The sequence below is a fragment of the Anastrepha obliqua genome, chromosome 2 (assembly GCF_027943255.1).
Source record: "Anastrepha obliqua isolate idAnaObli1 chromosome 2, idAnaObli1_1.0, whole genome shotgun sequence".
NCBI classification, from domain to species: domain Eukaryota; kingdom Metazoa; phylum Arthropoda; class Insecta; order Diptera; family Tephritidae; genus Anastrepha; species Anastrepha obliqua.
This window is the reverse complement of record NC_072893.1, coordinates 95,600,202-95,614,330: the sequence shown is the minus strand read 5'-3', so window position 1 is coordinate 95,614,330 and position 14,129 is coordinate 95,600,202. Positions and strand designations below refer to the sequence as shown.

Sequence of the window (14,129 nt, the reverse complement as noted above, 5' to 3'; positions counted from 1 at the left end):
AACAATTATTAATTGGAGCAGTTTATATCCGTAAAAAATTGAAGGCTTCTAGTTCTTGCACACATATTTTTACACTTTCTCTCTTGAGCAGTGTTGCTAAGATCGCTTTTCATAGATGTGAGGAAAAGGAAAAAAGACTATGTCCATAGAAAAATTATCTATATATAGGGTGTTCTATTAAAAGGACTTGAACTTTACAATTAAATAAAAAACAGTTGAAGTGATATTAATAAAACTACTTTTTTTTTTTTGTTTTTCATAAACATATAATATGTTGCACATAAATTTCATGGCATTATATATGGAATACAAATTGGACCCATTTTCGATGACAACCATTGACATTGAGTGCAGCTCGAAGAAATAAAGGTCATATCACACCAAATAGCGTCTTTTTCGGAATGTAGAGGCCCCCAGATGAAACTCGACGATTTTCCTATCTTTAAATCTTACAATTTTACTTGTTTATGAAGCCACTTTGCTTGATAGAGTTCCATTAATAAGCATTTTCACCAAATTTCTCACCTACGGGTTTACCGGAATAGCCGCTATAAATTGAAAAAGTTCAAATTTTCGTACTAAAACCATTTATAATGAGAGATAGTAGCTAGAAAATAATATTGTACGACACTCAAGAAATACTTAAGAAGACCAGAATTTTGGGCTTTATTATTTACTGGCGCGCAAAACATGAACTTATTGATAATTCTAATTGTATATTTAAATAACACCTATGTATAATATACATATATATATAAACATCCCGCCTAGTCCACACCGCTCCTTAGTATCATCTGTACAGTATGCATTTTTAAAAAAATTGCAGTGTCATTTGAATGGTCCGCTTTGTAGCTGCCAACTAATAGGAAATCGAACACATGCTAGCACGTATCGCAAAGATAACGGACGACTGATATTTGTTTAGACCCTCTTTGTTTGGACCGTGATAGATATAATATATGGTATTGTATAAGATGCACTCAAATTTCTCAATTTTTCCTAGTTCTGAACTTAAAAAAAAAAACGCAGTCATATTTGGTAAGATTGAAATAAGATTTTCAGAACTATAGATTTAGTCAATAATTTTTCAAATGTTCCAGAGTGTCAAAAAATTGAAATATAGAAATCATACATACTTAAGTACAAGAAACCAAAAGCTCGTTAAAGCCATAATTAAAAGAAATAAAGATATGCTTTAAAAAAGGAAGTTAAGTTGCAATAAATTTGTACAATTTATTTTTTTGTAGGTATGTATTAATATAAATATAATAAAATATACAATAATGTAATCTTACACATGTGATATTTGAATAAAAAATGTATGTATAATATTTGTGCAAACATGTTGTCTAATCCTTATTTCAATGTAAAGAGGTATACTGGAATGCATAAATCCACTCAGTCAAGAGAGAATAAGATTGGAGGGAGAAACAGAGAGAGAGAGAAAGAAATCAGATTACAAGTCAAGAATGATAGAATCTATTCAATTCGCTCAGATTTCAAGTGAGCGAACGAACCTGCCTTACCATTTCATTTCCTAGGGCAAGCCGTGAGAAAAAAGATGTATTCTGGAATTAAAGTGCCTAAATCCTGTGTGCATAACTATACATAACAATTTCCGAAAGGTTTTGTTAATCTGCACAATCTCCTAAAACCAGAGGCAACTTGGGCCCAACCACAGGACACTTAAGCAGGAAATGTCAAATGGGGAATACAAAGTGCTGCTTTCTTTTAAGGGGGTAGTATGGTTAATTCGGTGTAAAACAAGCATATTTTTCGAAATTTTTTTTGTCGACACAGTTGATTTATTCAAAATTTTAAAATCACTTCATTATAAAGTCATATTTAAAGAATATTGTGTGAAATTTTCATTGATTTTTATGAAGAAATTAGTTGGTGGCAGCGAATCTTCGCGGACGTCTCATAAAAAAGTTTTATTGCGGTGTCCCTCAGAACTCATTACTGGATCAACTAAAATCAAAAAACCAAATTGATTTCATCAGCTAATAAAGTTTCACAGGTAACAACGTTGAATTTTTTATTTTTTTTTTTTTTTTAATTTTTTAAAGCGCTTTGAAGTCAAAACACCGATTTTTCATAAAAAAAACTTGAAAACTTTGTTGTTTTAAAATATGACAAAATTTAAAAAAAAAAAACTCGACGTCATTACCTCGTGAATAAAGTAAAGAAACAAAAAAACAAAATTTGAAAAGAATCGGTGCAGTAGATATGAATCTACAGTGGACACCGACCGTAAAAAAGGCAAGTGTGAGAAAAACGCGTTTAAAGATTTTCGGCAGCGTGAAATCCGGTTGGAGAGGTAGATACTTAATCCTTTGTGTCTTTGTCAATTTTACTCTAATGCACTTCAAACTTTCACACAATAATCTTAAGATGTTATAGAATAATTAAAAAAAAATGAAAAAAAAAAAAAAATACCATACTACCCCCTTAAAACAAACCCGGTGAGGGAATTTAGCTAAGAAATTATTATTATACTGCTTCGCGACAAATTTGTTTGTGTTTTTATAATGAGGCTGGCTTTAGTTGTCTAGGATTTGTGCTCATATTCCTGTTAAATCCTGTTTTCAGATTTGTGTTTTTTAAGACTTCGTTCAACGAATAAATGATGAATTATTTGTCAAATTACTCTATTACAGTTTATTAATAAATTGTTTTAAGTTATTGTAATTCTTATACTGGAATCATTTCTTTATTTGTATATAATTAGTTCGCAACACTATAATTTATTAACTATAATTAAGAGTATATTTGTAAGTAAGTACTATAATCAATCACACGAATTTAGGTTGAATGATAACATTGAAAACCCTCAAAAATAGAGCTCTATTAGAGTGCATATGTACATATACTTGTATATATGTTTTACCATACTTATGTTAAATATATATGCATTTATGGATTTTACATAATCAGATCAATAGTTCATATAATATTTTATTCTTATCGTGTTTTTTTTTTAATTTAATTAGTGTGTGCGTTATAAATTGATTTCCATTTATTTAATATTTCTTGCCTTATTTTTAAAAGAGATTCTGGACAATCAAAATATATAATGCGAAAAACACCAATAATCGTATAGATGGATGTGTAAGTTCATATGAATGTAATTAGTAAATGTTATATATATGTACATTTAGAAAATTTTAATCTTATAATTAAATTAAATATTGTCCCAAACTTCCAATAGTGTAAATATTTGTTTAACTTTCAAAGAGCAATTGTAAATTATTTTAAACATGTATGTGGCTAATAGAAAAGCGAAATACTTGAGCAATGTAAAAGAATCTCAGTAACATGGAAAGTACAAGTAAAATGAAAGAGGATACGCCTATGAAGGATGTGGGTGTAATTTCTTTTCGATTTCGTTTTCAACACGTGCCTCATCCAACGACGATACCGTTGGCAAACCTCCAGGCCAGTGTAACAGCTCATTCTCATGCTCCAATATCATATTAGCTTCAGCTAAAAATAAACAAAGACACAATAACTAACAAATATACAGGAAAAACCTCATGCATGTGGATCATTAATCGATTTTGGCACCTTGAATGCGATGCACTTTGCTGCCGTACGCCAAGTCAGCATAATATGCCATCACAAATGTCAAGGGCACCATTGGTATCAAAGCCGCCTTCCGTCTTATCGACTGGTAGTATTGCCAACACCCAATGCCGGAGGTGATATAGAAAGCGCCAAGCCAATAGAAAAGTTCGCGTTTGCCCGCGATATAGGTAGCCATTTCGCGCTCTTTTATCTGGTAATGCAATTGTATCCATCGCTCCATCTAAGGGATCAATATTCAAAAATTATATAATTAAAGTTAAGTGAATTTTTCATACGACTCTGCGCTGTTATACAAATATAATATATACGATGCAAGCACCTACTTTCAGCTCCTGGCACTTCCGGTACGCTGGATCATCATGCGATGGAAAATTGGACGTTGTATTACGTGATGACGACGAGCCCATTGGACTTGTATTAACTTGTTTGTTCCAAGTAAGCAATGGAATATTTAGCTAATGCATGAAAAGAAAAAGATAAGGAGTAGTTCACCAAAAGTGCAGAGCAAAATGGAATTGCAGCACTTCAGCAATTAAACATAACGAAGAAACTTTACAAATAAAAATATTTTCTATATTTTTTTGTTAATTTAACAATTGTTTCATTGGAATATATTTAAGCAAAAATGTAGCTATCTTCACTAAAATCACTCTACTGCTTACGCCACTGCGACTCACTTCTATTGTGTTTTCGACTTCCAGAGAGTACTTGCTGAGTATGATGGTATGTCACGACTACAAGTAAAACACTGCAATGCTTGTATATTTTTTTAATTTCTTCTATTCCGCCAACCTCTTTTAGTTTTTGGCAGCTGTGGGACACTCAGGCGTGCGCACTATTTCTTTTATTACAGTTTGTTGTTTGTGGTCGTACGAGTATTATGATTGTTCGCTTGTGGGAATTTGTGTTTGATCTCTGAGAGAATTGTTGTTTACATGTCTACATGTCAACAAATCTGAACCTCTCCGCCAGAGCAATAAGAAATGTGTACAAAATGTGTCACACAACTCATAAAAAAGGCTAGGCGTTGAGCACAATGAAGAACTTAGTAAAACAGTTTCAAAAAATTTAATTTGCACCATTGAGTAAGACTCAATGTTTGCACTCAACTGTGACTATTGGCCTGTGCCCTTCTCAACGCTTAATGAAGCGTAATAACTGGTTTAGATTACTAAAATATTTTTAAAGTTGCAGACATTTTTCGGTATTTGTTTTCGGAGAAGTTTTACAAATCATCATGTTTGTCAGATGTATGTAGCACTTTGTATGTTGTAATGGGAATGGTCCGCTATTGTATTATTTTCTGAGGGGATACATATATATGTATGCGTGTATGTATGAAAAGCCACGAGTCTATGTATACCGATGAACCAACCAAAATGGAAGCATTGGCACAATATTATTTGTGTTATATGTACATATACGAAATAAGGTCACAAATGTTGGAAGAAGTGCCCAGAAATTGGTTTCATCGGACACATTGTTCACTGGCAAAAAGCCCAGGGGCTCGTCTAGATTAATGATGAGTTTGGTGAAAGTTGGGTCTGATTCAGCCTTGGAAATCATGTCTTTGGCGATTTCAATACGGTTCTTTTTTTATATGAAATTCATTTATATGAAATTCCTTTGGACCAACCTTACTTTTCTTTCATTAAATTGATGTTTTCATCAGCTTTCTTGTCGATGGGCTGCTACTACACGCTCATCATCCTCGATGGATTTACGATCTCTTTTGACACGTTCATTCCACCCTTAAACTGCTGTTTTTCTTAAGAGTATCATTACCGATACCGTTTCTCAATATTTCTAAGGTTTTCACACCATTGAATCCATTTTTAACGCAAAATTTAATATAAACTCGTTGTTGCAAATTCAAATACATTTTTCAAACTGTAAAGTATCGAAAACACGTGCTGAGAAAATACTTTTACAAATGTCAAGCAATGCTGATAAAATTAAATTTTAATCACAGATGTGGCAGCCTAACAGAACTCAGATTAGTTGACTTAGAGAGTCCCCTGACGGTTGTTCAGGTAGCTTTTTGATTATGGTGGTATACTGTTTTCCGCTACGAGATATTCAAAGATGATATATCAAAGAATTTTGCTTTTCCAGGAAGGAATGTGTTCATATCTTTTTAGGCCATAGACACAACTCCGAGTACGTTGTTTGTGCAACAATGAGTTGAGCATCTAGCTTTCTACTTGGCACTAAAAGCGTAAACGACGCTGACATTCTCAATCTTAATCAGAATACAGAGTATTTACTACTTTATTTACATATGTGGTCAGAACAGCTCAATAAAGAATTAACAATGAAGTCTAATCTACGTAGCTCGGCACGATGTCACCAATCTGCTTCCTCAAAGTATTTCTTTCCGCGATTCATCTGTTACAACTAAAAAACGTGTTATCAGCGCCTTCGCTCGGCGTTTTGCAGTATATGAACTAGGAATCGCTTACTTTGCCTATGCGGTTAGGTATCTCCGGAAGTATCCGTGGCCCGAAAAGAACTGCGTTAAGAAGAAATTCACTAACTCGCGGTTTCTTTGGACCTATTTTTCTATTGATGGAATAAGTTTCGTCGTCCATCTGCCACTCGGTTCAGTGTCACATCAGCTTTGCCACCGCAGCTCCGCGCCGCTAGTGATCTCACCCAACACAAATCCAATTCTAAACAGCCAATTAGAAGCAAAAGCGGTGAGCTTTTAACCAACGACGGTTCAACGGTGGAGAGAATATTTCAAGTATATCTCCAACAGATACAAACGGGGAACTCGTTTCCACGACAGTCGGTTCTACGTTACCGAAACGACCTGGATTTATATCCGGCCAAGGACTGTCACTCCAGCAGCATTCACCGTATGTAAGTATGGGGAATGCTTATGCTGCTACAACAACAACAACAACTGCATGGTGCTGAAGAACATATAAACAAACAGTAAGCCTAACTTGGCAATATCCAGCCCCATCCTCAGCATAAACGTAATTAAAGCTGCGATTCATAAACTAAAACGAAGAAAAGCGGCAAGGGAAGACGGGATCCCAGTTGAACTTTTTCTCACCGATACAGACTTTATCGCGTCGATTCTACATCCGCACATCGCTGCAGCCTGGTAGAGCGAAAACTTTCCGACGGCTTGGATGAAAGACATTGTGGTCAAGTTGCCAAAAAAAGGCGACCTTCGGGAATGCGGCAATTGGAGAGGCATCACGTTGAAAATAGTCGCAACTATTATTTTGGACAGACTTCAGCCGGTCAAAATGTCATTATGCGATTAACAACGGCTTAAACAGGCTTCCATCCCCACCGGAGATACGTAGATCAAGCGAATACTCTCAGGATAATTATTGATCAATCTTTAGAATAGAACACCCCACTTTATATGGTGTCCATTGATTTTCAGAAGGCTTTTGATACCATCAAGCGCCCTGCAATATGGTCTTCCCTTGGAAAAAAGGAGTTCTTAAAAAAATTGTGCAGATTATAAAGGCACTACTATACTGCAGAGCTAACAGTTCTCCACAATGGCGCCACTATCACTCCATTTAGAACAATATCCGGCGTAAAACCGGGCTACCCACTGTCGAAACTTCTTTTCGCGGTCACACTTGACGAAGTGATGCAGTAGGTTGAAAAAAGGAGCCAAGGCATCACTTGGACGCCATCCCGCCCACTACACGACCTCAACTACGCTGACGATATTTGCCTGCTTTCACACAGGCATTCCGACATGCAGGCCAAAATAGATTTTCTAGACCCCGCTGCACGAAACGTTATACTGGAAATAAACAGCAAGAAAACGGTAGCAATGCGAATCAACAATATAAATCCCAACAATATTGTAATCGAGGGAGAAGCGGTGCAGTATATTGAAAGTTTCTGTTATCTTGGTAGAATAATTTCAACTAATGGTGGAGCTGAGGAAGACGCAGAAAACCGTCTGCGTAAAGCTAGGAACAGCCTTTGGACGGTTGCAGCCAATTTAAAAAAATAGACAAATCTCGCAGAAACTAAAATAAGAGTATTCAACTCATGCGTTAAATCCACACTATTATATGGCAGTGAAACGTGCTGATGTCGAGAAGCATTACCTAGAAACTAAAAGTTGTGAATGCCTTCAGATAATATGTCAAGTTGTTTGCCCTAACACTATCGGAAATGCGGACTTGTGGCAGATCGCCGAGCAAGATCCAATCCAAACGGTGATAAGTAGTCGTAAATAGCGATGGATCGGCCACACTCTCAGAAAGAACAGGGAAAACATTAGCAGAGCAGCATTGGAATGGAACCCACAAAGACACGGACGACCCGAAAGACACCCGACGAAATACTTGGAGGCGTTCTAACCTTCGTGAACTAGAAACAGTTAACCAAACGTGGGATGTCGTAAAGAGAACAGCGGTTAATAGAGTAAGATTTAAATGTTTCCTTGAATCCCTATGTTCCCAAGTGGAATAATAAAGGAATACAAAAAAAATAATGACGTGTTTCATCTCGGAGTCACACGTCCCCCGTCAGCATACTTGTGAACATTGACGTACGCACGCTAGAAAAATCAAGAAGGCAAAGTAGAGTTAAGTCACTACATATTGTCAAATTTATTTTTAGGTCACAAAGATTCAACATAGCCTTAGAGTAGCTAGTGTTAAGGCCTAAGTCCTGACTGAATTGGGGATGAAATATTATATCTTTGAATAAATGATGAAACTTGCGTTGCTATAAAGGACTGATATACTTTTGGAAAGGCTGAGAAAATGCAAAATGGTCTATAGTCTCTAGATTCGGCGCCGATATTATTTTTGATGACAAGAATTATAACCACCTTTTATCACACGATTTCGCGAAGCAGCAATGATTATATGTGTAAATAAATGGCAGCACAAAATTCACAAACTCCAAGGATATCTCATCCTTACCAATAACATTAGACTTGACGCTCGTAATGCATTTCAAAACTTCTGCTTCAGTTGTCACATTAAATTCAAACTTTTCTTCCCTTAAATCCCTTAAGAAGGCGGTTTAACTTGGAGTTAAAATTTTTGATTGCGGCCAAGTGACGTCAGTTTTGGTTCTCTGCCATTTAGTATATAATCTAACTGTCTCAACAAACCAACATTCATCACAGTTAACTTTTTACAAATCAGGAAATAGATTATTAACGGTTACATAAAGCATTTATACGTTCCATGACTTTATGGGTTTTAAGTTCGAAAAGTTGTAAAAATATATGCCCTTAGACATACTCCAATACTTAGGAAGGTGTACTTAACAATTTAGATGAAAGAAAATTAGAAACGACAGTTCGACAACAAAAAAAGGCGATTTAGTGCATAATCAGAATTCCTATGTGAAAACTAGTTTTCTGGTGTAACAGCGCCGACATTGAAACACAAATCCATTCATTTCTCCTAGTACAAAACGCCCCAAAACTGCAAATACAAATACAGTCCAATCGTGATAGTCCGACACATTCGGGACCGACTCGTTGTCGGATTATCAAATATTCCGGACTACCGAAGGTTCCACTCCGTAGATCCCACTTAGGTAAAGAGGTGTTTCACCACGCTCGTATCGATGAATTATGCCCCATTTATCATTCAGCGTAAGTGTTGTATTATTACGTTTGCTTGACGTCGATGCCATTACTAAGTAAAACCAAATCAGAAAATAACGACACGAAAAGACAGAAAAAAATCACATCAACACCGTCAGAAATCGCGAGAGAACTGGCATCGTTCAAATTTAATGACAAATACGTTGTGACCGGGAAACAAAACACAATCCCCCTCTGCTGCTCTGCTACGACTGATCAAAATAAAATAACGCCAATTGCATCCATAGACGTTATGAGGTTATCGGATTACCGAACGTGTCGGATTAAGAAATGTCGGACTATCACGATTGTACTGTACTTTCTTTTAAAGTTATCTACAAAGAATTATCTGATACGGTTCATAAATAAGGTTGACTAATAATAGATATCTTGTATGCATTACATTTTGATATCAGGTCTGGAAGAGGAGATACATACATATGTATATGACTTTTTATTTTTCTCCCGTATAGTAGTTTAAAATGGGAGTAGTAGGAAAATATTGCTGCACTAAAATAAAAAAAGCGTATACGTTAGTTCAATGGCTTGGATATAGGAAAATTTAAATTGAAATTTGAAAAGGTTGAGCGAAGGAGCACCAGGAGATTTGGTGGCTCCTAAAACACTCAGGCTAAAAAGCTCATTGTATTTAAAGCTGGGGAAAGAGGGTAGATTGCCAAGGAGGGAAGGAGAAAAGTATCAGAGACAGAGATAGGAAAGAATAGAGACAGAGATATAGATAGTTAGTCCTGTGAGAATTTTCCAGATTCTTTGGTAAATCTGTAAATATCCTCCAGTTTTAAAGAACGAATATTACTCATTCTCACGACATCAGAATCCAAAACTCGTAGCCGTGCTCTAGCAAAGGCATGACACTCACAGAGAAAGGGCTCAGTGCTATTCCCCTCTTCGAAACACGACAAACTCATTGGGTCCTCAATGATTCCAATGGTGGTCATATGCTGACCCCATGGGTTGTGTCCTGTAATGATTCCGACGATCAACCTAACGTCTTTCCTTCCAAGTTTTAGTAGAAATTTTGTCAGTTTTCTGTTCGGACTTGTCACAAAACACTTTGCAATTCTGCAGCGTTCTAGACCGGACCATAATCGCTGATCCAATTCATGGTTCCTGCGGAATTGATTTCGATTATTGGCTCTGCCCTTGTGGAAGAACCGCTGATCCACAGTTGGCCAATTCATCGGCAATTTCCTTTCCTTAAACACCGGAGTGTCCTGGAAGCTATATAAGTACAAGCCTGTTTTGTCTTGCGACATAACTAAGCTTTTTCTTACATTCTTGAACAATCTTTGAGGTTTGCTTCGCGTTCTCCAGGGCCTTCAGTGCGGCCTGACTATCACTGAAAACTCCAATCTGTTTCCCGCTCCATCTCCTCTCGATTATCTATGCGGCTACTTCAGGATGGCAAAAACCTCCTTTTAGAAAACAATCGCCATTTCCCCCATAGCATAGTGATACTTATTACTATCGTTTAGGCACCACCCGGCTCCAGACCCTATTTCATTATTGGACCCATCGGTAAAGAAAATATCCGTCACACCTCCCTGCATGCCTCCTGGATTGCTCCATTGCTCACGCAATGGAAATCTGACATCAAATTTCCTTTCAAATGAAACTGTGGGGATCAGGTCGTCTTTAGGAGCCAAAAACAGTGGATACTGCTCAGATAGCAACTTAAAGATTACTCTGTTTCCCGAAGATCCGTCTTCGTGCCAGAAACCATATTTATGGAGTCTACACATTGCTTTTATTGCTTCCTGTTGTATCTTAAGATCCAGGGAGAGCAAATCAAGTATAGCATTTAGAGCATCACCAGAGGTTGTACTCATGGCACCCGTGATGCATAAACATACACTTCTGTGCAGCCTGTATAGTTCCCGGATTGTGGACTTAACCATGCTCCGTCGCCACCAGACAACAGAAGCGTAAGTGATGATTGGTCTGATAAGTGCTGTGTATATCCATATACATATATAGGACCTCAGCAGGTTTCAGACCCCAGGCTTTACCAAAGGCTCCGCGACATTGCTGAAAAATGCACAATGCGCGATTCACCTTCAGTGAAACATGTGTCTCCCAAGACAGCTTCTTATCCAAGATTACTCCTAGATATTTAACTTCATCGGAAAGACCAAGTGTCACACCTTTCAGTGTTGGAATACTGAGTCCATCCAATTTCCGTTTTCTCGTAAATAAGACTATGGTTGTTTTGTTCGGATTAACAGAAAGACCTTGTCTCATGCACCAGTCATCGATTTTGTCCAGAATCCTCTACACGTTCGTCACTGTTCTCACCAGCGGTTAACAGCCTCTCAGAGAGCATGGAATATATCCATTTTACAATAGTTTGATTAACTCCGTGCCGTTCGGCAGAAGAGCATATTGAGCCGAAAGTGGCATTATCAAAAGCCCCCTCAATGCCAACGAACACGCCCATTGTGTATACGTCAGCTTCCAGCCCGGAATGTTTCTCCACCACTCGTTTTAGACTTTTCAACACGAACGATGACAAACTGATTGGTCTAAAACTTTTTGCTAGGGAATAGTCATCTTTTCCTGGTTTCGGAATAAATACTACTCTTAAGCGTCGCCATTGTGATGGTATATAACCAAGTGCAAGACAGGCTGTGAATATCCTTTTCAGGGCCTCAATCAGCCTGTCTCTTCCTTTCTTGAGCAGAGGACTTAAAGTTCTCAAAGGAAGACAAGGAAAACCTTATCGATTCTTTTGTCACTATCCGACTAGCAATATACCAGCTGTACCTAGAGGTTCCACCGTTGCTACCGGTTTTGTTCATGCCACTCTCTACTTCAGAGAGAGTTCTACTACCCGGAAAATGGGTTTCGAGTAGAGCATTAAACGTTTCCGATTTTGAAATGGTGTATGAACCATCAGGTTTTCGAATGGAGTCCAGCCTTACTGAGCAGTCTAGATGAAGGACCTTACAAAGTCTCGCTGTTTCCCTTATTTCTTCGACATTACTGCAGAAATTTCTATAGGATTCAAGTTTGGCTTACCGTACTTTTTTTCTTTTATTCTCTCTGTGTAAGTCGATGATTAGCCCAGTCCTCATCTGTTTGGGTCTTTAAGGCCTTATTAAGAAGTTTTCTGGACCATACACGAAGCTTCGACAGTTCATGGTTCCACCAAGGAACCGCTTTCCCCTGTCTACTTTGCCTGAGTGGGCACAGTTCTTCAAAGCATTTGATTAAAGTAATATACCTTCTAATTTCTTAGTAGAATCTTCAATCATTTCTATTGATTTGAGTTTTTTCAGGTTTTAATAATCGCTCTGTTACAAGCTCACCATACCTGTCCCAGTCCACATTTCGAGGATTCCTACCAGAAGGTATTGATATTGTATCAATTCCCAGTCGGAATACGATAAGACGATGATCAGAAAGAGAGTCCTCTTCCAAAACTCGCCATCGGTTGATTTGATTTCCTACTGACCTATTGGTGAGTGTTAAATGTCTCCTTTTGGCCCCAAGAGTTGATTTGTTACCAGTGTTTTGAATGACCAAATCGGATGACAGGATAGAATCCAGTGACTTGAGACCTCTGGGGTTGCATTTGCTGCTTCTCCATACAATATTCTGTGAATTTGCATCACAGCCCACTATTAGCCCCAGATTATTGGATTCTGCGTACTTGACCACTTCTCTTAGCTCCCTCGAAGGAATTGGCTGTAAAGAGTCGTAGGGTAGGAAGGCCGAAACTATGATAGCTTCGACCCTGTTCTCACTCTTCCAGTACATTATTTTTGCAACAACGATATCACCGGAGCATAGCTCTTTTAACATCGTGTGTTCGATCAATCTCGGCATGATAATACATGCTCGCGGTCTCACATTCCCTTCTCAATGAAGTATTTGTGCTCACGACATAGCACCTAGACCACAGACACGCTTGTGACATACCTATGGTTCTTGTATTAGTAAAGGGTGATTTTTTAGCTATTATTTTTTTAAACAGTTGGTTTAAACAGCTGACGCACGTTTTGTGTTTTGTGTCACTGTCAAACATCTTCAGTTTGGCCTATAATTTAACCATGAATCGTCTTACAAACGAACAACGCTTGCAAATCATTGAATTTTATTATAAAAATGCGTGTTCTGTTAAGAAAGTTTAAAGTCGAAAAATTCTGTTCAGCGATGAGGCTCATTTTTGGATCAAAGGGTACGTAAATAAGCAGAATTGTCGATTTTGGAGTGAAGATCAGCCAGGGCTGGAGGTATCATTGGACCGTACTTCTTCAAAGATGCTGCGAAGCGTAACGTAACTGTGAATGGTGAGCGCTACCGTGAAATGATATCCAACTTTTTTTTGCTCAAAATACAAGAGCTTGACTTGCATGACATGTGATTTCAGCAAGACGGTGCCACATGGCACACAGCACGCGTAACAATGGACTTGTTGAGAGGCGAGCTCGGTGAACATTTTATTTCACGTTCGGGAACTGTCAATTGGCCACCCACATCGTGCGATATAACGCCTTTAGATTATTTTTTGTGGGGCTATGTTAAAGCTCATGTCTATTCAGACAAGCCTGCTTCAATTAACGCATAGGAAGACAACATTAAAGCATTTATATGTGAGATACCGGCCGAAACATTGGAAAGAGTATGTCCAAATTGGACTAAGCGCAGTCGCGGTCAACATTTGCAGGAAATAATCTTCAAACATTAAATTATATAAACTGTACTATCGATTTAAATAAAAATTGTACGCATTTTTCTGAATTTTACGTGTGTTTTTTTGAAAAACTTTCTTATAGCTCTTAAAAAATCACCCTTTATTATGTGTGGATTTTTTGGATATAGGAAACTAATATAAGTCGTCTGCTTCTAAAGTGTCCTCTTTAAGGCGCTATATAAACGCAATTAAAGAGTAGTGGGACAGAAAAACATCAAATTTGAACCT

The 14,129-nt window shown here is 37.5% G+C and overlaps 1 protein-coding gene across 2 annotated transcripts; it reads right to left on the bottom strand.

Moving 5' to 3' along the window:
• Positions 1–2,682: 2,682 nt before the first annotated feature.
• LOC129237576 (plasminogen receptor (KT)) lies at positions 2,683–4,392 on the bottom strand. 2 transcript variants are annotated; one of them, XM_054872402.1, is made up of 4 exons: positions 4,266–4,392; positions 3,912–4,043; positions 3,568–3,808; positions 2,683–3,486 (listed from the first exon to the last, which is right to left on the bottom strand). In XM_054872402.1, the coding sequence occupies exons 2-4, from the start codon at positions 3,993–3,995 to the stop codon at positions 3,353–3,355; spliced, it is 459 nt and encodes a 152-aa protein (XP_054728377.1). In that variant the 5' UTR covers positions 3,996–4,043; positions 4,266–4,392; the 3' UTR covers positions 2,683–3,352. The 2 variants fall into 2 exon arrangements, with proteins under 2 accessions (XP_054728377.1, XP_054728378.1); XM_054872403.1 differs by lacking the exon at positions 4,266–4,392 and adding an exon at positions 4,183–4,261.
• Positions 4,393–14,129: the final 9,737 nt, after the last annotated feature.

Excerpts from the sequence above, each read along its gene's own strand:
- LOC129237576 (XM_054872402.1), bottom strand. The coding sequence starts at position 3,995 with ATGGGCTCGTCGTCATCACGTAATACAACGTCCAATTTTCCATCGCAT. Across the intron at positions 3,809-3,911 it reads GGAAGTGCCAGGAGCTGAAA|ATGGAGCGATGGATACAATT; the intron begins GTAGGTGCTTGC and ends TTGATCCCTTAG. Across the intron at positions 3,487-3,567 it reads CAAAGTGCATCGCATTCAAG|CTGAAGCTAATATGATATTG; the intron begins GTGCCAAAATCG and ends GTTTATTTTTAG.